Below are 26352 nucleotides of genomic sequence, written 5' to 3'. Positions count from 1 at the left end.
CAGAGCACGACGACTTAACACAGCCTACGACAAGAAACACTGCGTGTTGCTCAGGGGCAGCATGTGAATTTTGAGAACGAGGTGTGAGGGAAATATTATGGAAAGATAGGATCAAATCTAGTTTTAAATCCAATGATATCCCAATTCAGTGATGTCACAGGGAAATTGACAAGATCCGAAAATCTCAAACCCCAGCTCTCTTGGAACATGAAAGCAAAAGATAGAACAGATTCCCACAGTGTATTCTGGGGAATTCTACCCCAGGATTTAATCAACAGAACAAAGGCACAATATAATAAAGCTTGAGTATTAACATTTATATGTAAAAACTAAATAGAAATGAAAATTAAACAAATTAATGACAGTTAAAATTTTTTAATGAAATGAATTAAAAGTAGAAGATTATGAAATGAAGGAAGGTGGCAAGTTGCCTGAGACCATTGCACGGAATGCAGGATGTGTGCAGAGAGATGATGAGTCCTTTGCACAGGCTCCACCCTTCCTTTCCCACTCCCATGCTTGCTAATGTGCATAGCCGAATCTCCTGGAACTGCTCCTGCCACGGCAACGCTTGATCCCATGCCCCTCTCTCGCTGCTGCAAGTGACCCTGAGACCTGCCTGAAGCAACTAACACACTGCCGGCCAAGTGCTGGGAAAATGATATCTAAGGCAAGACTGGCACACTGCCAAGAGACACACCACCACAGGCTCACTATCAGAAGACTGGTGCGTTGAGACCAAACTAGGCAAAGACAAAACAGTCTTAGGAGAAAGTATCTTTGTGGGCATTGGAAATAGAAAAGCCCCCAGGGCCAGGGACGAGGGTTTAGAGCACATTTAGGAAAATGCATCTTGACATGTGGGGACTTGGAGATGAAGAGGAAAGGGTTAGGAAAGAGTTAAATTCCTTAACGAAAGCAGAGGGAGACAGCAGTGCCTGTGTAGTTACATCACACAGAGGAGGCCTGCATGTGACCATGAGAAGGCACATGCCACCTCTGGAGGAAACTGAGTCACAGTCCGGTGGCCCCTGAGTACATACAGGCAAAGTCTGATGACATCCAAGATATGGAGGAGCTGGCCATTCCACTGGCAAGCTGGTAAGATGAAGAGAGAAGAAATCCAGCCGGCCCTGCACGCTGCCCTGTACCTGCCTGGAGAGGCAGCCCCGGAGCTCACTATGGCTCACAGGCTCGCTGCTGCCCTGACTGGAATAGCAAATGCCCTAGTCATCAACATCACCGTCCCATGATGGAGAATGCACACCTTAGAGAGGATCCACGTGCAATATGGGGAAATTACCAGAACAAAGTTGAGAACATAAATCAAATGCCCAAAGCAGGAGAATGCCATTCATACCAATTTTTGAAACAAGCCCAGTGGTTGCATGTCTGATTACAGAGAGACACACACATTGTCTTGAGCTGATATAAATTGTGATTTATGAGTTGCTGCATGTGTTTAAAGTTTTGCTTTATAGGTAAGCTATAAAGAAAACCAGAATGGTCCACCCCAACTCAAGATGGAGATAACTTCCAGGTAGAGAGCAGAGAGGGGGGTGTAGCAGAAGGGCAAAGGGTGGGTTTTATTGGAATCTATTGTTTTCTAAGTGTGGAGAGCAAACAATTGGCAGCTGTGTAATGGCTGAGCTGGTGGGGTTTCCCTGGGATGAAAACGACACCCTAATTCCACTCCCTACCTGGGTTAGTATGCCAGCTTCCTATCCCTTGACCCCAGGACCACAGGACATCAGACTAAGTACAATAGAGGCAGGCTGGGAGGAACTGAGAGAGCATTTAAATATCCACTAGTCCACCTCTGCCATCAGCCCCCAGGCTGGTGTTTTACTGCATTCTGCACTTTTCTCTATATGTCAAAGATTCCATAATTAAAGAGAAGCCGCGAGAAAGGGAATGCTCTCCACCCCCAGCAAAAACGACAGATTCCAACCAAGCCATCCATCCGGAGTGGAAACCTGGATCAGTCCACTCCAAAGCTACAAAGACTCTTCCTGGCTGCCCCTTCAGCGGGCGCCAAGGTCAAATGTACCTGTGGGATGGCCCAGGGGTGGCTCTGGTACACAGCCCTTTGGGTCTTGGAAGCGTGCCCTAATTCAAACTTACCTTGCCCAACAGCCACCCTCAGAGTAGATCCTAGAGGCCATAACCCAGGATGGAGGGCAGGAGTGGGAAGGTGGGCTGTGGTCAGCTTTCTCCTGGCTCAGGATGCTCCCTGCCTCTTTTCCCTGTTTGACAGCATCAGCGACAACTCTGTGCTCTTGGCTTCTCCTAGAGTGACCTCATCATCACTGAGTCTTCAAGATTCCAGCAGTGGTTTCCTAAAACCACACTGTCACTGTCACTCTTTCACACATTCGTGCATCCACTTATCTGTCTGTCTGTCCATCTACCTATCCATTCGTCAATCCGCCTACCCAGCTACCATTTTATCCAGCTAGCCACATACACATGCACACATACACCTACATACCATCTATCCATCACCTCCCATTCATCAGTTCACCCATCCGTCCACCCATTCATGCACCCAGGCCCAACATACATGCCTAGCCCAGTCACTGTTTGGTTATGGCACCCTGCAGTCAACCATATGGACCTGACAGATCTCCATGCTCAGCTGACTTGTATTCTAATAGTGGCAGAGGTAATGTAAGTAAGAACACAAGACTTTCAATGAGAGAGGTGGCAGGGTTCCCCTTTGGGGATGGGGGTGCTATACATCGAGTGGCAGGGCAGTTCCTTAGGGGTTGACTGTGAGCGGAACTGAATGGTGATGGAGTCAGGACTGAGGGACAATTGTAAATGCATGCCAGACAGCAGGCAGCACACACAGTCACTGAGGTGGACAGATTGTAGCTTGACCAGATTTTACCAGTGAGCAGCTCATCCTCACAGACTCCTGGGTGCTCCAGAAGCACCAGCCACGTTGTCCTATGGATGGGCAGCATCAGTCTTTCCTAGAGCTTGTTGGAATACAGCCTAAGATCCCACCTGGGAGCCTGGCATCCCAATCTCCATTTCATCCAGATCCTGAGTCCTGGACAGGGAAGCAAGATCTGTTTCTGTACACCAGGCACATTCACTGGGGGGTAAACAGCGCCCCCAGGTGGCCAATACTGGGTCATTAGGGTCTGAAGGATGTGACTACCACACATAAAGAACATGCTTGCAGGGTACTTCAGAGAACCACAGTTGTGTGGGAGGCCATTAGGAAATCTAATGCTTTCAAAGGCTGATGAAAATCGTGCTGGGAAGGCTGAAAACACGAACCCCAAGCACAGTACTGCGCAGGGCCTCCTGAGGGGCTGGTCTCCAGAGGGTTCCAGGGAACAGATTTGTCCATAGGGCTGTTCCAGTTTTAACACTCAGCACCCGGAGTCCTGCGATCTATTCTGTTACAGGAGTCACTCGCCACACTAGCTGCTGTGCCTTGCCTGGGGATGGGGTTGGGTCCTGAAGCATGGACAGGCCTAGCAACACTCTCCCAGAGGCAGAGTGGGTGGCAGCCAGAGTTCTGTCTCTCTTCGCTTCCCCTTCCCTTCGCCTCTCCTTAGCTCATGAATCTATGGCTCTGTTATGGAAGGGAGTACAAATATCACACAAGCCCTCCAGAGACCAGAAGCACCCAAATCCCCACCCACATCCCTGTGGTGGCTCCAACTCTGCCTGCCAACCCTGACATCTGGGCCACCAGAGGTTTGGGCAGAGGGTTGGAAAGGGCAGGTGTGAGCCTCGAGGTATCTTGAGTACCCAGCTGGGAGGACAGCAGGGATCTAGCTGTGGATGAGGAGGGACAAAAAGCGTGTGACTGAGGGACAGAGGACAGGGCAAGAGCCAGCGGTCGTTTAGGAAATCCAATATAGATGACATCCCAGAGCTTAGTGATGGACCATGCTCTGGGCTGAATGGTAGCTCCTGCAAAGAGATGCCCATGTTGTGAATCCCATGCATCACTGAGGAGGTGGGGAGTCTTTACAGAGGTGGCTAAGTTAAGATTCTTGAGATAACATCCAGAACCATCTGGCCAGGCACTAAACCCAGCAGTCAGTGTCTTCAGAAGGAACCCACAGCAAGGAGGTCATGTGACAACAGATGCAAGCAGAAGACTGAAGTAATAGCTCAGCCAGTAAAGCACCTGGCGTGCAAACAGAAGAACAGAGTTCAGTGCCCAGAACCCCATGAAAAAAAGCAGGCATTGGGGTGCACACTTCTAGCCCTAGAGCTGGGAGGTGGAGCTAGGAGGGTTCCTGGCTTGCTCATCAGCTAGCTTAGCCTTCTAGGCCAACTCCAGATCAGTGAGAGATCTGCCTGAAAAACAAAATAGTGAATGGCTCCAGAGGAAAGGCATGGAAGGTTGATCTCTGCTTCCACAGGCACATGTGTGGGGGGCATATGCACCTGTGGGCAGTGTGTAGCTTCGTACATATGCACCTTCATAGTGCACAGCCACATACATATGCACCTTGCGCAGTGTTTACCTACTTATATACGCACCTGCGCAGTGTGTACCTACATACATACGCACCTGCGCAGTGTGTACCTATATACATATGCACCTGCGCAGTGTGTACCTATATACATATGCACCTGTGCAATGTGTACTTATATATATATATGCACCTGTGCAGTGTGTACCTATATACATATGCACCTGTGCAGTGTGTACCTATATACATATGCACCTTTGCAGTGTGTACCTACATACATATGCACCTGTGCATATATACATCCACATACATATGCACCTGTGCACATATACATCCACATACATATGCACCTGCGCACATATACATCCACATACATACGCACCTGCACAGTGTGTACCTACATACATATGCATCTGTGCACATATACATCCACATGCATATGCACCTGCACTATGTGTACCTACATACATATGCACCTGCGCACATATACATCCACATGCATATGCACCTGCACTGTGTGGACCTACATAGATATGCACCCGCGCAATATACATCCACATACATATGCACCTGCACTGTATGTACCCACATGTATATGCACCTGTACATATGTGCACACACATACATATGAACACACACAGAAGACAGAGGTAAGGACTCAGTGACTCAAGTCACTAGGGCCTGGCAGGGACAGAATGGGTGCCCCCTCCCTAGTTTTCAGAGGAAGAACTGCCCTGTGACATCATGAACTATGACCTCCAGAACTATGAAAGTCCATGGCTGCTGTTTTAAGTGTCCCAGTGTGGTCATTTGGTCCAGCAGCACAGTAACCACTGTGCCTTGAGCTTTAAGGATAGACAGAATATACCAACTCTGGCTTGAGTGAGGAGGCTTTGGCCAGGGCCTGTGAGTCCAGGAAAGGAGAAGACAGGTGACTTCAATTCCCTGGTGCTGGTCAGCACATCTTAAGGAGGGAATGTCTCTCCGAACCCATTGTACTGATCAAAGGACCCAAGACTGGCGGAGAATACATACAGAAGATGCTGATGATGGGTCAAGGAAGCCGGGAGGGAGATGCTGCTGACGTGAGGTCCATTAAACACAGAACAATTAAAAATGCATTCAACTTCGATTTCGCAGAGCCATTTCCAGAATGTAAATACCAGGCCTGTCATTAAAAATGTATTTATTGTGATTACACAGGAGAATTCTCGGGAGGCTCGGGGTGTGTTCAATAAGTGTGTCTTTAATAACCCCATTTAATATATGCTCCCCAGACACTGGCACCTGAACCATCTATTTCACAGGCCTCAAATGCAGACAGCAGGTAGGCAGCACCCAGGGAAGGACCCACGGGCATGCTCTCAGCCTCCCGGTGTTCCTTGCCCTGTCCCAGTGTGGGAGCAAGGTAAGAGCAGACAACACTCCAAGAGAAAATGTAATCAAAATAGAATGGAAACTGCTCCTCGCCGGGAATCAAGAGGATCCTGGGATACTGACAAACTGGCAAAGTTTAGACTGGTGCTGTGATCACTGGACCCTCCCCAGGTGGGAGCTGGGAGCACTGGATCCTCCCCAGGTGGGAGCTGGGAGCACTGGACCCTTCCCCAGGTGGGAGCTGAGAGCACTGGACCCTCCCCAGGTGGGAGCTTGGAGCACTGGGTCCTCCCCAGGTGGGAGCTGGGAGCACTGGACCCTCCCCAGGTGGGATCTGGGAGCACTGGACCCTCCCCAGGTGGGAGTTGGGAGAACTGGGTCCTCCCCAGGTAGGAGCTGGGAGCACTGGACCCTCCCCGGGTGGGATCTGGGAGCACTGGACCCTCCCCAGTTGGGAGCTGGGAGCACTTAGACCCTCCCCGGGTGGGAACTGGGAGCACTGGGTCCTCCCTGGATGGGAGCTCAAAGACAGAATCAACTGATTCGCTAGGAAAGTAATGGCTGTGCAGTTCTCAGAGGCATGTGCAGCTGGAAGCCTGGTTTACGAGCAGAGAGGGAAGGAATGCAAACTTGAGCTTCAGTCTTCTCAGACTGTTCAGCCCGTGCAGGCACATCAGCACAAAACCAGCATAATCTAAACACAGAAAGTCACTGCACCCGCTCAGGGGATGGGGGAAGTTTCTGGAAATGACTAGACCTTCTGAATGCATTTTTAATCAAGCCGAGAAACGTCTGGGTGGAGAGACCGTGATGAGAAAGGGACGGGAAAATTTTAAATCTGTTGCTTTGCTTTGGGGAAAATCCAAATTTAGACAAGGTACCAACCTTGGGATGTTTTGGGAGCCACCTCCTTCCGTCTCACTGCCTCTCTCTCCTCCATTTCATCCCCACAGACAGATAAGAAACAGAGGTTCTGTAAAGGAAGTTTGCCTGGCCCACAGCTCTAAAGGGGCGGTTTGACCTCTGGGATCCCCCATCTGTTTCTGAAGAATTCGAAGCTGTCACTCAGGAGTCCCGACCCCAGGTAGCCTTCTCTGTCTTCCACACCCCATAAGTGTAGACTTACACCCAGGAAGTGCCTTCAAAAGCCTGACTGCCCCACGAAAGCAGCTCACTACCCAAACTACCAGACACTGTTCCAGAGAGTTCCACTTCCTGCGCCTTTAGCCAAGCTGAGAGTGGAGGAAGCAAGCATTTCAGAAATTTCCAGGGAAGGTATTCAAGGGGGCAGGAACAGAGTAACTAGATTGCTGGCGTCCAAAGTCTGGGGACTTTTATTGGATGTAGAAGAAGAAAGGAGACTCCCTCCATCCTTGTGGCGGCAAAAGGAGACACTCCATTGGGCAGGAAGGTGCCCCTCACACTTGCCCTCCCCAAGTAACATCCCTAAGCTAAGCTTTTAGTGCTACTGCCCAGAGAAGCTGATGCTACTAGAATCTTATGTTCATCCGTCTGTGCATTTTTCATTATTGCACACACGTATACACATGTGCTCTGGTGCATGTGCGGGAAGCCAGAGGACAACTTGAGAAGTTCTGCTCCTACTCTGTGGTGCCAGAGGTTGAGCTCAGATTGACAGGCTTGTTGGCAAATGCCTTTACCCACTGAGCCACCTCACCGGTCCCACCACTGGAATTTAACAAATTTATTCTGCAGAAGTATTCCCTTCCTCAAGCCCTAGAACAGCAAGACACGTTGAGAGCATCAGGATCACATGAGGACAGCTTCCCCTCCACACAGGAACGTGGCCCGTTCCTGACCGCCTTTCCCAGCATTGCAGGAACAGACTGATGTGTGAAGAGGTGAGTTCCTGGCTGGGAGAGCTGGCGCAGAAAGGCTGTGGGGCGGGTGGGGGGGGGGCAGTGACAAAACCCAAGGGGCTTTAGCACCACAGTGACCTGGGCAGTTCACCCCAGGTAACACTGTTATTGCAAAAAACCCAACCCGGAGCACCATGGGAACACATTCCTAACGTGCCACAGAGGGGTGAGAAGTAGGGTGCCAGAGCCCTGTGGTACAAGCAAAGTCAAAGCTAAACAGAGACCCACAGCAAGCAGGTGTAAGCGGCTCTTCCTGCAAGCCCTTCTGATGAGTCGGGCACAGGGATGCAGGCCTGGTCTCAGCAGTCTGGGCACAGAGGCAAGAAACTGCATGATGGGTTTTTAGGCTAGCCTAGGATACAGACCCTATCTCAAACAAGCAAACGGTCCCAACTGGCAGGTCTTTTTCAAACCCAAATTAAAATGAATTAATCACTACCGGAAAAACACACAAAGAAGGCAAAATGATCCCACACCAAGAGGGACTACAGTGGTAAATTCCCGTGGGAGAAAAGAACCCATCTGAAGCCCGAGAGGTCCTCACGCCCCGACCAGAACTGATGATGATAATGGCCAAAATGGTCTCTGCAGCCTCCTCCTCCCTCTGCCCCTCTCAGACATCAAAGATGGTCTGATGTCTTTGGGCCCAATTCATGTTTCACGTATAAAGAGATACCCGCCTGGGTGGGTTATTTATTTACAGTTCTTTGGCTAAGCCGGATAGAAAGCAAACTACCCTAACAATGAGGCCAGCCTGAGCTCTGGGGGGCTTGGGAGCTGCCTCGAGAGCCCAGAGCAGAGCCAGCGACATTGTGCAGTGACCTGGATTCACGCTGCCAGCCTCCTCCTCCCCGGAGGAGGCAAAAAGAGCCCCAAGAAAACAACAGGCAGAAAAGAGCCAGGAAAGCAGCCTTCCAAACAGTTGTCCGTCTGCCAGGGCCCTTTGTCCTGCTGACGAAACTCCTAATCCGCTTTTGACATCTCCATTATGTCTTTCTAGCCGTGGGGCCCACTAGTGGGCTGGAGCTGCAGGAGCCCAGGTGGGACTCTGGCCTCCGCAAGGAAACTGTGAGACGAAGACCCACAGGTATAGGAAAAGAAAAGCCCATCGGGCTGACTTACCGCCACAGAGAACTTTCCAGAACCTTCCCCATGTCTGCATGGTAGTACTTCGTCAGGATCAAGATGACCTGTGGTGTCAACAGAAAGGAAAAATGTAGACATCAGCTGGTTTCAAGGTTCTGAGAGAGGATTGCGGTGACACTTTCCACCCAAACCACACTGGGACCCCCCCAAACCACACTGCCTGATGGCAACATATCACAACTCTGAGACACGGGCCTTGCTTCTGCTTGGGAAATGTCCTTCTTCCCTTTAGGATGACTCTGGAGACAAACCAATCCTGCTGCCACTCGGTGGGAATCATTAAACGTGGCCTCAGAGAATCCCAAACTGTGACCAAATATTCAGCAAGGCTCTGGTCCCAGTATCCACACGGTGATTAACACTATCAACTGGACAGGATCTAGAGTCGCCTAGGAGACAAGTCTTCGGGTATGTCTATGGCAGATTTTCTATACCGGGTTAATTGATGTGGGAAGATCATGATGAGGTGTGTGGTACCAAGCCATGGACTGGGCCCTGGATTAGGGAAAAAGGAGCGAGTGGACTGAGCATCAGCACTCGTTTCTCTGCTTCCGTCCTGTGGATGAGATGCCACCAGCTGCCTCATGTTCCTGCTGCTGTGCCTTCCCCACCATGATGGACTGGACCCCTCCAGCTGTGCGCTAAAACAAAGCCTTCCTCTGCTAGGATCCTTTTGTGGGGTATTTTGCCACAACAATGAAGAAAGTAAACCGAACAAGCGCGAAGCACATCTGGCAAGCTTCTGAGGGCAGGGCCGTGTGCGCATCAAGGCGCCCATGTATTCCCTGCAACCCATGGAAAAAGCTGCCTGGTGTGGCTGACCTACAGAGAAGCCGGCCCCTGAGGCTGTGCTGTCATTCCCTGTCCTGGACTGCAGAGCGATGACAGGGGTTGGGAGGTGAGGGTGACAGCCGGAGGGGTACATAAATCACCAGCAGACACTTTTATTTGTTAAACTACTCAACACACAGGGGGCCCACGACCAAGCAGTGAAGAAAATACAACTGCTCAGAGAATGAAGAAAAAATGTGTTCCAAAGCTCTCAGATGATCTTCAAAGCCCATGCATATAAGACAAAGAAAGAAAGAGAAGAGGGAGGAATGGAGAAAGGAAGAAGGGAGAGAGGGAAGGAAGGAAGGAAGGAAGAAAGGAAGGAAGGGAGGGAGGGAGGGAGGGAGGGAGGGAGGGAGGGAGGGAGGGAGGGAGGGAGGGAGGGAGGGAAGAAGGGAAGCGGGCCATACAACCCAGGAGGAGACACATTGGTTTGCAATTACTCTGCTAGTGGCTGGATTCTCATGAACATCAAAATCCATTTCATTCACTGCCAGTCCATATTACCAACACCTAACAGTCCCGTTGTCATGGGAACACTGGGAGGTGAACCTGGGCACGCTTGGTTCTAGTAGAAGTCCTTAGCCTTCTTAATTTAGGGTTACCACACTGGCCATGTCCACCCCTCTGGTCCTCCCTCATCAGGAGCAGAACTTCCCAGGCATGGTTCCCAAGAGACTGGCTGATCAAGTATCTGTTTTTCCCTGATGATTAGAGCGGGGAGCAAGAAGGGGAGGGTGTCGGCGAGCTGGGACGGCTTACAGCCACGAGGCAGCGATGATTAAAGAGAAAACCAGAGCCTTGTCAACGAAGGCAAGATTGGCTCTACCTCTGTCTGAACAAAGTGATTTCCTCCCGTCAGCACTCGGCCTGCCTGAGTCAGAGACGATCCTCCAAAGACAGAGAGGTAGGCAGAGTGACAGGGCCTCACTGGGCAGGAGACAAGTGTGGTCTTAACCTATTGATTTATATTTCATACACTCTGCTATCCCAGGGGGCTTCTGAGGAACTGGAGTGTGACAGCTGGAAGGGACTTCAAAGACAGTTTTACCCACGTGCCCAGGATGAAATCATTCCCCTGACCTGGTCCATGGCCCGGGCCACCACGTGGGGCTCACCCTCCATTCTGGGACCAGGTCCTTGGAGACTCAGAAGCAGAGAGGTGGACAGTCTTCCCGGAACTCTCGCCTTCATACTCAGATTCTATTGCTATGGATGGTTCCACTCATGCCTCCTGGGGACAGTACCCACTCAACTATACCACATGCCATACCCATGCCAATCAGGCCTTTGTATACAGCTCTGCCCTGCGTATAAGTACCTTGCCTGGTACCCTCTGCCCTTACATCACCTGTGGTGATTTGAATGACTATGACCTCTATAGGCTCATATATATTGCCTGTTTGGTCCCCAGCTGGTGGACTATTGAGGAGGATGAGGAGATACGGCACTGTTGGAGGAGGTGTCACACTGGGGGTAGGCTTTGAGGCTTCAAAAGCCCATACCAGGCTCAGACTCATGATTGCACACTCTGTTTCTGCAGCCAGCCTGTAGATCAGGAAGTAAGCTCTCAGCAATTGCTCCAGAACCGTGCCTGCCTACCTGCCTGCCCGCCCGCCTGCCTGGCCTTAGATTTCTCATTATGATGATTATGGACTAACCCTCTGAAACTGTAAGCATGCCCCTAATTAAATGTTTCCTTTTATAAGTTTCCTTGGTCGTAGTGTCTCTTTCCAGCACTAGAACAGTAGCTAAGATACTGCTCCATGTCTTGGTCACTCTACTGGCCTCCAAATCTTTGTCTACCCCATACTGCCTTTAAGAAGGTTTCCAGAATCCCACACTAGGCTCACCTTCTCATGGTCCCCATACCAAAGCTCATAGCTCTGTCTGTGTTTAAGTGTGAACACTGGTCAGTGGTGGGCGCAGTGTACACAGTGTAACAAACGTGTTCCTGGGGCATAAGCAACAAAAAAAAAAAAACCAATACAGCAATGCCAGACAGGGGTCTTCATAACCCTGACTGCACCCCCACTTGCATGAAGAAGACCATTCATAACTTGTTTGGGAGGACTAAGTGCCTGCACCACCATCCCCTTAACTCCAAGTGGAAGTTTGGGCTTCTAAGTCAGAGGCCTGCGATCATCTTGCTAGGGACTGCAACAAAGAGGCCACTGCGATGATCTGGGTCTGGGAAAGACAGCCAGCCAGGAAGTCACCACCTAACATCCCACCAAACCCCATGTCCCCAGTCTCCTGAACTATGTTGCTGTGGTAACAAAGCAGTGGAGGGAACCCACAGCCAAAGCGACAGACAGGTCTACACCCTGACAAGGGCGTAACCATGTTGCAAGGCTCACTCAACCCTTCACACGCAGAGCCCCCAAGATGGCCTAATCAGTGCCCCGTCTCTCAGATGGAGAAACCAAAACAGAGTCCAAATGTTTTGCCAAACCATACATGCTACGGGCCAAACCAGGTCTCAGTCCTGAGTCTTGTCAAGCAAGCACAGGCTCCTCCATGTCGGGCCAGAAGCAGTTTCAGAAGTTTCTATCAGATGTGGTTTCAAGGACCTCAGAATTATGACACACCCTTCAGGGGTCCTGGCTACAGCTGAAACCTCCCACGAGAAGTCTGCAGCATGGGTGGAGCCCCCATAGCTGTGGGTACTTTGATCCGCACAGAGGAAACAGGAACATTGAGGCTTTCTTGACAGGGGCTGTCCACACCCCTGGCCCACAGGAGCCCTGCCCACATGGCAGGAACCCCCAAGCAGAACATAAGAGCAGCTCCTCGAGGCCGCAGTGGTCAATGGTCACCTTTACGGTCACCCAGTTTCTCCTCTCACTTCTGGTCTTTTGGGTCTTAGAAACTGATCTCCTTTTTGCGGTTATCTCAAGGGTGCTGGGTACCTATTCTTCTGACCATGGAGCTCATCTGACTTTGACTGGTACATCATGAGAGACTGTTACAATTGTTTCCTTTTACTGCTGAGGAGATTGACACACCCATCTAAGAAACCAACCTGGCATCATACACACACAACACACATATACATATCATGCCCAAGCCCCGGGATTTCCGAGGTTCCCTGTTCATCACTGTCCCCAATCCTGGTGCCCTCTCCTTCCCAGAAAAGGACATAGGGATTCTGGTGGCACTCCAAACCACTGAAAGCAACCAATGACATCCAATTATGGAGGTTCTGAGATCACTGGACTGGGAGCCCCGTGAAGAACAGGGTCTGGCCAGCATTGCTGTTGAAGGACTAATCCAAGCCAGCTGGTAAGCCCTTTGAGCTTATGGGCCAAACCAGGTCTCAGTTCTGAGTCTTCTCAAGCAAGCACAGGCTACTCCATGTCGGGCCAGAAGCAGTTTCAGAAGTCCCCAGCCCTCAATATTGATCACATTCCTGAATAGCCTGACACTGAGGCTCTGGGGTTTGCAAAGTGACTCTCACAGGTCAGCAAGCCCACTGAGACCTTCCTCACACTCTGCCAGCACTTGCTTGCCAGGCCAGCTATTCTCAGGATGTTGCAGGGGCCTAGCAGATCATTGCTGTTCAGGGGAGGGTCTCCTGGGACACTGAGCCAGTCCCTGCTGTACCCCAAGGTTTCATCCAACACAGTGAGTCAAGGAACCAGCACTTCGCAGAACAGCCCATAGACCTCAAGAATGGCTCCAAGCTTGGCCTCCAGCTGTCTGCTCATCGAAGCACAAGCTGCTTCTTCAGTGACATTAGGACTGGAAACCAGGGAAGCCCTTGCCTCCCACTGAGGCCCACACTTTCAGAACAGCCAGCAGAGAAAGGTTCAGAAACAGTTTGCCTTCTCGGAGCCAAAAATAATCACAAAGAAAGGAAGGAGAGCCAACAAATTCTCAGGCCCAGCTTGATCTGTCAATCAACAGATAGCATGTCGTGCCAGGAAGGCAGTGGGGAGGGAAAGGGTGACTCCCCACAGGAAGGGAGAAGAGGAAGGAAAAAGGCCTTGTGAATCCAGCACCAGAAATCATGAGAAAAGTGAAAGGCCAGGGTCAGTGGTCCATTTACCACAGAGTCCCCATGCAGTATCAAATCCTCCCATCCAAGCAGGACAGCCTGCCTTTGGTGTGGTCTAGCCTGGGTTATCATTCTCCCCTGGAGTGAGACGGGTCACCAGACTTCCCAGATCTACTTGTCTGTGCAGACCCTGGTCAGGTCGTACCTCTGCCATGCACATTCAGAAGTGGGTCCGGTGTTCATGTTTTATTCATTCATATGGGGAGGGACCTTCTGTCCCTGGAGGCCTGGTCCTCTCCATCCTCATTGTCACTGCTCAGTCCCTGGTAGGCCAGGTTGGGACAGGCAAGATCTCATTACCCTGACTATCACTTGGGCCACTGCGTGTGCGATGATTCACACGCCGGGGTCACTCCTTCCGGTCTGTGCTCCTTCCTGCAGGAAGCCTTCCCTCAGGCTGGGTGCTCCTGGAAGAGGACCTCCACCCGCCGCTGGCCCACACTGTCTCCAGAGTCTAGCCAGGTGCCGGCACATTAGTAACTGCTGAGCTATTTAATCAACTGAGAACCAGCTCAGATGAGCAAGGCCAGCTCCCTGGAAGGCATTCCCACGCTGCCTTACTTGAAACCTGCCCGGGGGTGGAGGTGGGCTCCAGGATAGGGGGGTTTCCTGCCACCCCACCAGAACTCACACACTACTTGGGGTCAGAAGCTCAGCCCAAGGTCATGGGTGGATCTGCACTTGCAGCTCCCAGTGCTGTGATGCACTGGCCCTCCCAGGAGGTGCCAGAGAGAGGAGATGCCCATGGGAAAGGGCGGGGGAGCACACTGTGGGAAAACCTCTTCAACGCCATTAAATAACTAAATCTTATCTCCTCCACTCCGTGCGTGACATGCACCCCACACAGCCCCATGAGTAGATGGGGTAACCACTTTCACTGCACAGATGAACAAAGTGGGGGAACAGAGATGAAAGCACGACCCTGGGGTCACACAGCAAGAACGCTGCTGGGATTTGAGTGAGCGGATGAGTGACAAGGACGGTGACATTAACGACAAAGGCAGGACCCTGACAGGGAAAGGCAGCCAGGGTCCACACCTGTGGTGCCCGCATTCCCAGGCCCCAGTAACAACAACTCTGCCTCTGCATTTGGGTTAAAGATTCTAAGCAGGGCACTGGCCAGGGTGTATGTGACGTGATGTGTGCCACACAGCGGAGAGGAGCAGGGGCTCACGCACAGGTCAATGCACAATGCTCTAGAGAGGCTGTGGGATCCTATAAGAGGGTGCGTCCTGCAGCAAGCCACAAGCTCCTGACTCCTGGGAAAGCAAGTGCTTCTGCCAGACTGACCCAGTCCCTCCCCTTTCCGTCCTGTTCTAGAAAGGCCTGACTCTCTTGGGCCTCAGCGGGAGATGCCTCTCAGGTTCCATACAGCTAAAGCTTAATTCCTCTGCCCCTTGGTTGTTCAGGCTAGACAAGACCTCGACTTGAGCCTCTAAAATGGAGTTCCCGCTCCATCGTGGCTTCAGCAAAAGGCTGCTGCCCTTTAGAGAATAGCCATGCAAAGATGTGACACCTTGTGAAGTGCTGTCCCTGGGGAGGGGGTGCACTGGAGACCATTCTGATTGCACTAGCCAGAAGGAGCATTCGCCCCAAATACCCAGAAAATCAGAAGCTCTGGGACTACTAGGCTCTCAGGAGGCCCCTCTAAGCCAGAGGGAATTAGGCACGGCCCAGTTAAGCTGACAGAAGTTCACAGCCATGCTCTGTAGACGGCAGCATGCCTACTGTGCAAATGGCACAGCCTGCCAGGTAGGTAGCCGCAGCTGGGGACAGAGAGCAAGAGCCCCAGCCCCAGAATGGCCCCTCCCTCCAGCATGAAGCAGACTGGCTGTCACTCTAGAGGCCCAAGGGTTGGTGGTATTGGAGGCAGCAGTATACCGTTGACTCAGTATCTATGGGGCCATGCTCAGTGACTTGGCCTGCTTGAGCCTCAGTGCCCCCATCCACTCAGTGGGGCAGGAGTTGGCCAAATCCAAGAGCCCTCACCAGGAATGCCATACTCAACCACAGAGGCTATTCTTGCAACTACTTGAAGGTCCTCTCTTGGGATCATCTCACCTGCCACCCAGACGCAGAGGGAAACCTTAGACGGGCTACAGGCAGGATGCGAAAGACAGACCTGTTCATCCATAAGTCTCTTTCAAGGACCCTCCTACAAGCTGTCATGGGGGCATAAGTAGCCCTGCCCTCTTACAGGGGAAAATCACAGCAGCTAAAGAAATCTCAAACCCATTTGTCTTCTGACCTGGCAACTCCACATCTGGAGCTAGCCTGCAGATGTTCCTCCACTGAAAACACAGATGTCCTCGGAAGCTCCAGCTAAAGACTGGAAAGAGCACACTTCTAGCCCTGGGCAGGGAGAGAAGACTCTCCTCTGGCAATCAACGGAGCACCATGAGGGGGACTCACAGGTTGGGTGAGGATGCGCATGAGTTGGAAGTCCTTAAACACCATACCATGTCATTTCTACATTAAAACAGGGGACAAGGAAGGACCACAGTGAGGGGCCATGAAAACCTTCCAAGCAAGGAGGTGGGAGGTCCTTGGACTCCCCACAGGGCAGGGAACCCTGACTGCTCTTTGGGCTGATGAGGGAGGGGGAGCTGATTGGGGGAAGGGGATGGAAATGGGAGGTGGTGGCGGGGAGGAGACAGAAATCTTTAATAAATAAATAAATAATAAAAAAAGAAAATCTTCCAAGCAGCCCCTGGGGATGTGTGCAGATTTCAACCAGACACGTCCAGTAGTCAGCATCTTTTAAACCAGGGCTTCCCCATGTTCCAAAGAAAGTTTTTAAATAAAATCACCAGGCTGCCTCCTCCCAAGATCCCAATTTCTTCATCCTCTAGCAAGCAAGCCTAAGAGGCAGGGGTGTTCTTTGCCAGGCCTAAGACCACCTGGCAACAATCTGGCTGCACCTGGCAGAGAGGACCTTCTCTGGCTGCTCAATTCTGCCATATGTGCGCTGTGTGTGTGTGTGTGTGTGTGTGTGTGTGTGTGTGTGTGTGTGTGTGTGTTAGAAGTAACAGACAGGAACAGACAATGTATGATCATCCCAAGGATGAGGCCAGCATAACCTTTCTTTCATTCTGAATATGACTTGTCTGTTTGGTCTACCAAACATGAGAAGATATTCTTTTCCACAGGTGACTCTGACAGCCATGGCAGAAGAGACCTGCTCTAAACTAAAGCATTCAGCTGGTACCCAATAAATGTTAGCTTCCTTTCTCCCTGACGGCAGTCACATGAGAAGTCAAATTTTGTTGGTATACCTGTGAAGCAAGCTTGCTGGGGAGTAACTGAGGTCGGTCTAGTGAGGGTACACCAAGGTAGGAGTCCCGGAGGTGGTGTCTGTCGTGCCTCATGGCCTAGGAAACTCTGGCTCTTAGGTGGCCATCTTAACCTTGCCCAGGCTTTGACTGCTGACGCAGGGGCAGCAGGAAGCCTCTGGAAGAGCCCAGGCTTTCTGAGCCTAAGCCTGAGGCGTGGGCAGACGACGCCCTCTTAAGGCAGCTGGTTCCAGTTCGTGGGTCAGTATCATCATTTCCACATCCCAGACTGGAAGCCAAGACATCGAGACAGAGTCCATCACAGGCCCATCAGGAGATCACAGAGCTACAGTCGGATTATGGCAAGTAAGGATCAGTTTTCTGGATTAATCCCTAGGACTCTCCTAGCCTGACCAACCACTCCACCCCATTCAAAACTCTTTCTCTGCTCCCTACAGCCCAGACCCCCTCTGCCATAAGGCAACCAGCCAGGCAGCATAGATCTTGCTACTACCTGCCCAAGATTCCTCCTTCCTCCTCTATGAAGAATCAATTCTATTTAAGAGAAATCAATTGGGCATTCTTTTACTAGGGGAAGGACCCATACTTAAAAGGGGATGGGCAATCCAGTCACGTTAGGAGGCCAGGCGGAGGTGCTGGCTCACTAACTCAGGAGACCTCCATCAGAGAACCTCAGTCAGGTCAACAAAGCACAAACCCCAAATACCCACAAGGCTCTGGTTCTGGCCATGGCCTTTCTCAAATCTGCCCCAAAGTCCTAAAGCACTGTTTGTCGATGTCCAGGGTCCCTGCTGAGTTGTCTATAGGAGCTACGCCCAAGTCCCTGGGTTCCTACCTGCTGTATGGTCCCCTCCTCATGTATAACCCATGTCTCCTTCTGGAGGTTCTGCATTCAGGGGCTTGTCAGAACCCTGGCTGGCAGCACCCACCTGAAGTGTAGGCTCAGCAGAGTCACCTCCTCAGACTCTGAGCCAGAGCGACCTCCACTGCAGGCCCTGTTCCCATGTGGCCTTTGCCTGGAACCCAGGCTGTGCATCAGGGCCACACTGTCGCCTGTGTTCCTGTCACACTATGATAGATTACAGAAGAGGGCCAAATGAGGCCTCCATCATCTTTGCAGAGATGGAGGCTAGCTCTGGTTTGAGAGGGTGGTGGGACTGTGTTTCACAGTTTCTCTGACTCCCCTACCTAGTCAAACTCAGCAGAACCGAGTTGCAAAACCAGTGCCAACACGGTTCAGAGAAGCAGGCCAGCATGACAGTTCCTCAAGGTATCAAAGCTCCTTGCTAGGTAGGCTCTCAGGGACAGGGGCTCTAATCCCCATATTTGCCACAAGTACTCTGAAGATTTGGGGATTAAACAATTGAATGCACATGGGCATAGCTCCCAAGCTCAGTCGTATGTACGTGAGGATGGAGAGATGCACGGTTCACCTGAACACGCCCATCCTTCCAAACTTGAGATTCTTTTCAAGCAAACTTGAAGCTTGTTCCTTCTGTTCCCCACCCAGCACCTCTCTACACCCCAGTGCTCACTTCAGGGATAACTTTGGGGACCTGCTCTTCAGTTTGGCCAGGCCAAAGTAGTATCATATCTGGAGCCCTGCAGTTCTTAGATGGGGGGAGGGTAGACTGAGTGGTGCCCCAAATGGATTACTGACCCAGACCTGAGTGTGGTCTTGAGTCTTTGTGTATGTCACTTAAGATCTCAAGGTGAGAATTAGACCCTCTGAATGTGGGTGACAGTTGTGTGTCCTGGGCAGTCTGTGGGGCCACTGGCAGTAGGACCAGGGTTTATCCCTAGTGCATGAACTGGCTTTTTGGAGCCCATTCCCTATGGAGAGATACCTTGCTCAGCCTTGAGTATTAAGAGATACCTTGATACACAGGGAGGGGCTTGGTCCTGCCTCAACTTGATATGCCAGAATTTGTTGACTCCCCATGGAAAAGAAAGCCTTACCCTTTCTGAGTAGATGGGAGCTAGAGGAGGAGAACTGTGGTTGGTATGCAAAATGGAAATAAAAAGTTTTGAAATTAAAAAAAAAAAGAGTTCAAGGTAAAATGGTCCTAAAGTCCCAGAAAGGCCTTTTCCAAGACAAAACAGTGACTCCATTAAGACAAGCAGAGGCAGTGTTGTGTGTAGCCAATGAAGACTAGAGTTGACAGAATCATTTTGTTCTCCAACTTCCAGCCCCCTAGCAGTGAGGTGAGACCCAAGATACTCTCCTGCTTCTGTGCTGCATCTGGGCACGTTGTTATGGCAGCCCAACAGACAGACAGATGGAAACACAAAAACTCAGCTTGCCAAGGGGATGCACCCAGAAACGTTCCCCAAATCTGGGTCCCCTTTCCACCATCCCTAACTGCTACTCACAAGAACTGGTCCCAGATGACAGGCCCTGCTTGCTCCTCCCACGGGCCCTTGGGAAGTTGCTGGGGTCCAGAAGAGGCCGTGGAGCCGGATGACTCAGAGCCTAACCCTTCATCAGTCACCCACCTTTGACAGGCACAAAACCAGCACTTTAAAGAGGAGCTGAGAATGAGCTGGGAAAGGACCCCATAAATCAAAATCAGCCAGCAGAAAATAAATGTATGAGCGTTACTGATCTGTAGAGAATTGCATTTCTACATTGACTCTGTTTAAGGGATAATGTGTGTTTTAATGGGCGGGTCTCTGCAGGCTTTTCCCACCGCAGCCATCCTTCCCAAGTATTATTTACTCTCCATTTTTCATAACCTGATTGAGTTTTAATTCACCCATCACTCTTTCTTAATAGTCACTGTAAGCAAAAATTATTAATGAAATTACACGGTTCTTTTTTTCCCCCTCTGCTGTTGAACACGACGCTCATGGGCTCCTACCTGAAAGAGCCGGCATTTCTCAGATCTATTTCTGGCAATGAGAGGTAATTGGACAAGCCGTGGTGCCGTTTCTGCTCAGATGCTTCCACACTAGCAGTGCCTGGGGTATCTCCTGCAGGTGGATGAGGGCTACTGAGTCTACTTTGAAACCAGAAATTCCTTAACTAGCTCTCAGACTCTCCCCCTCTCCCCAGGTCCCACCAAATGTCCATATGTTCTCTGCCTCTGAGAGTCTCTATTGGAAACAAGCTGTCATGGCAGAGCTGAATGGCCTGGCACTGGGCAGTGGCGGCTGTGCTTGCTGAAGGAGGAAGTGGTAAGCTGAGTCAGCTGGGAGCAATGGCCTCTGGCATGCTCAGAAGAAGAGGCTCGGATACCAGCGGAGGCAGAGGCCTCATTGCCCAGTTCAGGCTGGGACTGTGTGGTGCAGTGGGAAGGGAAGCTCTGGGCTTCTGTGCCTCTGCCAGGGTTGTCTGGGGAAGGGGACTAGAGGTAGCTGCTCCCTGGGAACAGCTTTCAAAGAGGAGGTTTAAATGGTGCTTGATGGTGGTGGATGACAGGGGCAACTGAAGTGATATCCCCTGCAGGAGGGAAGATGGAAATGTGGGTACATGGGGTTCCTGAAGGAGGGAATATTTCTGCTGTACTTGGGGAAAGGGTCTGACATCACTTCCTGGGAAAAGGCTGGCCTCTGATGCCTGCAGCCTCCGGCAGAGTATACTTTTCCTGGGCATCCCCCCACTGTGTCCCGGTGTCTGGCTAGCTGCCACTGTGTAGGGATGGCCACACAGCTCAACAGTAGGTCAGCATAGCCATCCTGTCCACACACAAGCAGGATCAATCTCATCTGGGTGAGCAAACAGCTCAGCCCGAATCTGACATTCAGGGCCATCCTGAAACAAATACCTGCAGCGGAACCACCCACTAGGGGCATCTTTGTGGGACTTTTACTGGAGCCTGGGCCTTAAACACCCCCAACCTGAGTTCAACATATTAAAGGCTTTGTCCCCAGGGTGGGCCTCTGTGGGATGGAGAAGCCCTTGGGAAGTGGGGCCTAGTGAGAAGTTCTTACAATATTGGAGCACACTCCTGAAGGGAATTTGGGGATCTTAGCCCCTTGCTCTTTGTCTTTTGGTGCCTCTCCTGGATGAGCACTTTTGCTCCTGTCTGTGCTCCCTCCCACCTAGATACTGCCACAGGCCAAAGCAACAGAGCCAACTGACCATGTACTGCAACTGACAAAATCATGATCGGGCTTTCCTGTTAGAAGCTGGCACTCTTGGGTGTACTACAGTAGCAAAAAGATGACTGGTTTTCTTCTTCGTTAAGCTACTTCTTCCCCTTAAATAAGAATCTCGTACAGCATCCCAAGATAGGCAAAGGAGTATGACTAGCCAATCCACCAATGAGAGATAAGGGAGACCTAACATTTGTAGCTAAGTATCTGCAGAAAGTCTGACACTCCAGAAGCTAAGTCATAGGGTATGGTACTTAATACTATCAACATAATGGTGTCCAGAGTCGCCTAGGGGACAGGCCTCAGGGCGTGTCTGTGAGGATGATTCCAAAGAGGTATAATCAAGGAGGGGAGATGCAACCAGTAAGGGCAGGAACCATCCCAGGGGTGGGGTCCTGGACTGAATATAAAGGGAGAAAGCGAGCTGGGCACCAACGTTCATCTCTCCCTCTGCTTCCTGACTGTGGACACTACGCCAAGCAAGGTCCTGCCACCCACCATGCCTTCCCAGACAGCGGAGTGTACCCTAAGACTGTGAGCCCACCTCTTCCTTAAGCGGCATTTGTCGCAGCAGCAGCAACAACAAAATAGCTAATATTCTGGGGAAATGTCACCATTTAAATTAAACATCTCAGAGGAGCCAGGCTCTGAGTGACAGCTCACCCTGAACCTCTATACTGTGCCTAGTAATGAATATGTCTGTGAGGAGGGACATCTGAGGTCCTTGCCCATCTATGACCTTTGCAATTTCTGCAAGATCACTGCCCCTTCAAGAAGGGGCCAGAAGGAGGCTCTGGGTTCTGCCAATGTTCATGTCATTTTCAGAAGTCGCCGTTGCTGAGAACCTTGGAAGCCTGGGAATCTTCCAGTGTGTCTCCAGTTGGGGCTTGGGGCAGTTGATTAAACAGATGGAGCTGGCATATTAGGCAATGGAAGAAGACTCGTCACGTTTGAGCTCTGAAGGCCTGAGACTTGATATTTCAAGACATTTCTTTAAAACAACATTTGGCGATTTCTAGAGCAGGTCTCCGCAGCTGTCTGCGGCATGTTTTCTAAGCATAGCAAGGCCTAGAGGAATGTAGCACTTGAGAGGGGTTTGGTGTAAATCCAACATATTTCTAGTGAGTCCCTTGCCTCTGCTTAGAAGAGGAATCCAGAGGCTTAGAAGGTTCTGCTTCCCCTGGCTACGTGGCTATGGGCACAGAGCCAATCTCCCAGAGCCTTGAGCAATGTGTGCATGAAGTAATCAGCTGGGACATCCTCCCGCCTGTGGTGGGAGGAGGGTTGAGAGGGTGGCTAGCACCACTTACGGCTCTCCGATGGATGGAGACACCTCTGCTATGTGTCACAGTATGCCCGCCAAGTAGTCTTGAGGTTTGCATGTCTCAGATGACAGTTTGGCTGGATACGTACATTTCTGACCTGGACCCCACAGGCTGCACCTGGATTTTTGTCCACACTAATAAAACCCCTGTAATACCCTTGACCTCCCTCTAGGCTGCTCCAGATCTTGATGAGCATGTTCATAAACCAATAAACCCAGAAATAAATGACAGACATGTCTCAATAACCTTACTTTTGTGTTTACATGATTGGGGATTGGACCTGGCGCCTTGCTTGCGGTAGTCAACTACTCTACCACTGAACCCCAAAGCAGTAGTGCAGGAGATTCCACTCCCTGCAAGCCTGAATTCTCAGCCACTGCTCCCAGCACAGGGACAGGAGCCAGAAGGACCTCATGACAACTGTACGTTTTGGGTTCAGATGTTGAGACATATGCACTATACACTTGACAGATACAAAGGGTCAGGGAATCCAGAAAAGAGGGGATCTGATATGAGGCCCTTCTGGTGACTGCCTCAAGCAGGTTCATTTGGAGTTGAGGCTGTTTATGGTGGGCTGCATGGGATGGCGGTAGGGGATGGGCTCCCCTCTAACTGCCATAGGATGGGCAAGACAGACTGGATCTGGCTCCAGATGCCTGGGCCACCAGAATGAGATGAAGGTGGCTCCAGGGAGTGGCCAGGATTGGTGGGGATACTCTGAGAGACTTCATGAGAAGCCTGTACCAGGAGGCAGGCACACCCAGACAGGTGCATTCGGTTCCCAGAAGGACCCATTGACTGCGGGCATCAGCCAAGGAGCTGAAGTCAAGGTCACTCTCAGTGACCACATCCATCTCCTTTCTGTGGCCATGGAGAGCCACTTCCTTCGTTATTCGTGCATTTCATGAAAGCACTTCTGTGGTGAACAATGGCAACCCTGGCTTCTGCACGCCATTCATACCAACCTGGTTATAACTAGAGCCGAGAGAAAAGGCATTCTTATGTTCTTAGTGAACACCGGGCATGTGACAACTCCTATGGGGAGGATGGAAGTTTCTGGATGCAAAACATTTTCCTTTCTGAAATCCACTTTACAAGCTCTCCCTGGGGTGTTCACAGTGCCTCATTCTCCAAAGGAAGGACTGCAGATGGTTCCACAGGGGCCAAGCGTGGGGCTGAACTACATCTTAAGAACGTCAACCCAAAGACTCCCTGGATGGAGGAAGCTGTTCTACAGCAGACACATCCCATCAAATCCTTGGCAAGATTCTGGGTTGATGAGCTCCGTCTCAGCTGTGGCAGAGAGAGCCTTCCTCTATGGGGGAGAGGGAGGGCCCCATCACCATCCCCTGCAGCTAAAAACAGAGTCCTCTCCATCACTGTGACAAGACAAAAAACTTGAACTAAGAGCCTCGTCTAAAATTGGCCATGATTGAAAGTTAATGATGGTGCAAATTTGGCAAAAATTATTTTCACGTGCATCAAGATGTAGTCACGGCGTGCATCTGGGAACCAGCGATGGGCATCTCCTGAGATCCTGTAGTGCAAAGGGCCACGGGGCTTTCTGATGCCCCCCTTTCTAGGCATCAGAACCTTTGGCAGAGATCTGAGCTGTCACGACCATCACATGGCAGTTCTGGGGCTGTGCCGGCACATCTGCTTGTCAGCATCCCAGGCTGGAGTCCGTGCTCACTGCACTTTATAACATCACATTTATAATAACAAACCAGAGACCAGCCCAATTGGGGACCATTTCAGAACTGTAGCAGAAACACTTAACTACCCCACAGTGTGTCTGGAGGTATACATGGCATGCCCTCTCTTTTTCCACACGGACTCTAAAATGTCTGTTTACTTGTCCATTTCCTGGTCTTTGCAGACACAAACCATGTTCATGCCCAGCCTTACTGCAGAGCCGGGGTCCAGCAGACAGCTGTAAGTACTTACTGAACTGGAATCTGGCACATGATCTCTTTATGGTAACTTTATAAATATGTGTGCTTGCATGGCTCCATAGGAACCAATGCAGACACGTGTATGTGCACATCTCCATAGAAACCCCTGACAGGGATGTGTGTGTGTGTGTGTGTGTGTGTGTGTGTGTGTGTGTGTGTGTGTGTGTGTGTGTGTGTGCCCACAGACATGCATGCAAAAAGCACACAGGCAAGAATGGCGTCTGCATCTGCACAACGAGCAATGGCTCCTGGCTGTCATGAGTCAGTTTCTCACTCTTCTGCATGTTCCTGCTGTCCTCCAGCAAGCAAGCTATTTGCAACCTGGGCACACATTGAGCAGCAGAAGGGGTCGTGTCTGTGACAGCTGCACGAAGATGTGCTCCTACTTTGAGCCAAGTGCCACTACCTGACCTGGCTTCAAGTTGTTGCAGTCACCTGGCTTAGGTGTTTACGTCACATGTACTGACTTGAACCTCCCTCATATTCTGTCCCTGTTGCTGTACCAGAAGTCTGGGGACACTTGGAGCTGGCTGCACATTTCTCTGTGAGAAGCCAGATGAGACCTACCTGTGGCTAAGTCCCTCTAGAAGACAAGCTCCTATCCCATATAGTCTGTCCAGCCCCGGGTCCCCACAGTCTCTCTAAAATGACCAGTGCAGGAAGAGGTAGGGTAATGGTGTGGCTGGGTGAACCTTCAGGAACCTGAGCCCATGTCAGATAGAGTCAGAAGCTGCTCTGGGGAGATGCCCAGCTCTTGAAGGCATGGCCTTAAGGGACCATGGGGCTCACACAGGTGGTTTGGCTAGATGGTGTAGCTAAGGCATCACTCCTGGCCATCTGAGAAGCCAGGGCCCCAGTGGCAGCATGTTACTGCAGTGGACTGCCACTGTGACAAGAATTAAGACAGCCATGCTGATTCAGGGGGTAGTGCTACACAGATCTTTCCCAGCCCCTCCCTGCCCCAAACACACACTGGAAAAACGTGGGCCACAGCAGGAGCCTGGCTGAGTTCACGCTGTCCATCTACCATACCTGTCCCTCCTGATAGGCTGACTGACACCGCATCTAAACAAATGACCAAATGTTGCACTCCGTGAACAAGACTCCCAGTCCCCACCCTGCATCTCAGACAACTGGGAGCTCAGAATGGATCCCAGAGGCAAAGCGTATAACAAAATAGAAAAAAATATGAAGAAACTAGATCTACCACTACTAAAAACTTAGGTATCTGTATGAGTTTCTTTTGGGCTTGACAACTAGCACTTGATGAAGGGGTTGGGTGTGGCTCAGTGGGAAGCAACTGCATAGCAGCTGGGAGGCCTGGGCTCCACCCCCAGGACCTCAAAGAGAAGATGGGGGAGGGGCCGGAGCAGAGAAGAAAAGGAGGAGAGGGGAAGGGAGAGGTTGAGAAGACAGGAAGCATTTTAGTTAGCTTCTCTTTTGTTGTACTAAAACACTGACCAAAAGCAACTTGGGGTGGAAGGGTTTGCTTGTTGCATCACCCGATCATCAAGGGCAGCCAGGGCAGGGGCCAAGCATAGACCACTGCTTCCTGGCTTGTTCTTGCTGGCTTGTTCAGCTCCCTTTCTCATACATCGCAGACCCGCCCGTCCAGGGGTGCTGCTGTCCAGGGAGAGGCCTGGACCCTCCTCCATCATCATCTGTCAATCACAAAAATGCCCCACAGATATACGCCTGCAGGCCAGTCTAATGGGGAAAATAGCAATACCCCGTATTTGAGCACTTCCATTGCCAAAATAACCCTACAGATGGCAAATGAGCCTAGGAAGATGTGTTCAGTGCCATTAGTTACTGGAGAAATGTAAACTGAAACACAAGGCACACCTTACACTTACAAGAATGCCCCAAATATGAAAGTTAACAATCCAGGAAGGTGCAAGGATGGGGTAAGTGGAACTCTCCTGACCCAGGGTTGGGA

At 51.0% G+C, this 26352-nt stretch overlaps 1 protein-coding gene across 2 annotated transcripts in view; it reads right to left on the bottom strand.

Annotated features, from left to right (window-relative positions):
* Sorcs2 (sortilin related VPS10 domain containing receptor 2) overlaps positions 1-26352 on the bottom strand; it is a 380264-nt gene that overhangs the window by 211304 nt on the left and 142608 nt on the right. For both annotated transcript variants that reach the window (XM_075943775.1, XM_075943774.1), the window contains exon 2: positions 8828-8895. In XM_075943775.1, coding sequence (XP_075799890.1) covers positions 8828-8895 — 68 coding nt within the window. The remainder of the gene's footprint in view (positions 1-8827; positions 8896-26352) is intronic.

Source organism: Microtus pennsylvanicus, chromosome 12, assembly GCF_037038515.1.
Source record: "Microtus pennsylvanicus isolate mMicPen1 chromosome 12, mMicPen1.hap1, whole genome shotgun sequence".
NCBI lineage: Eukaryota > Metazoa > Chordata > Mammalia > Rodentia > Cricetidae > Microtus > Microtus pennsylvanicus.
The sequence above is the reverse complement of the archived record's forward strand: the minus strand, read 5'-3'. Positions and strand labels throughout refer to the sequence as shown.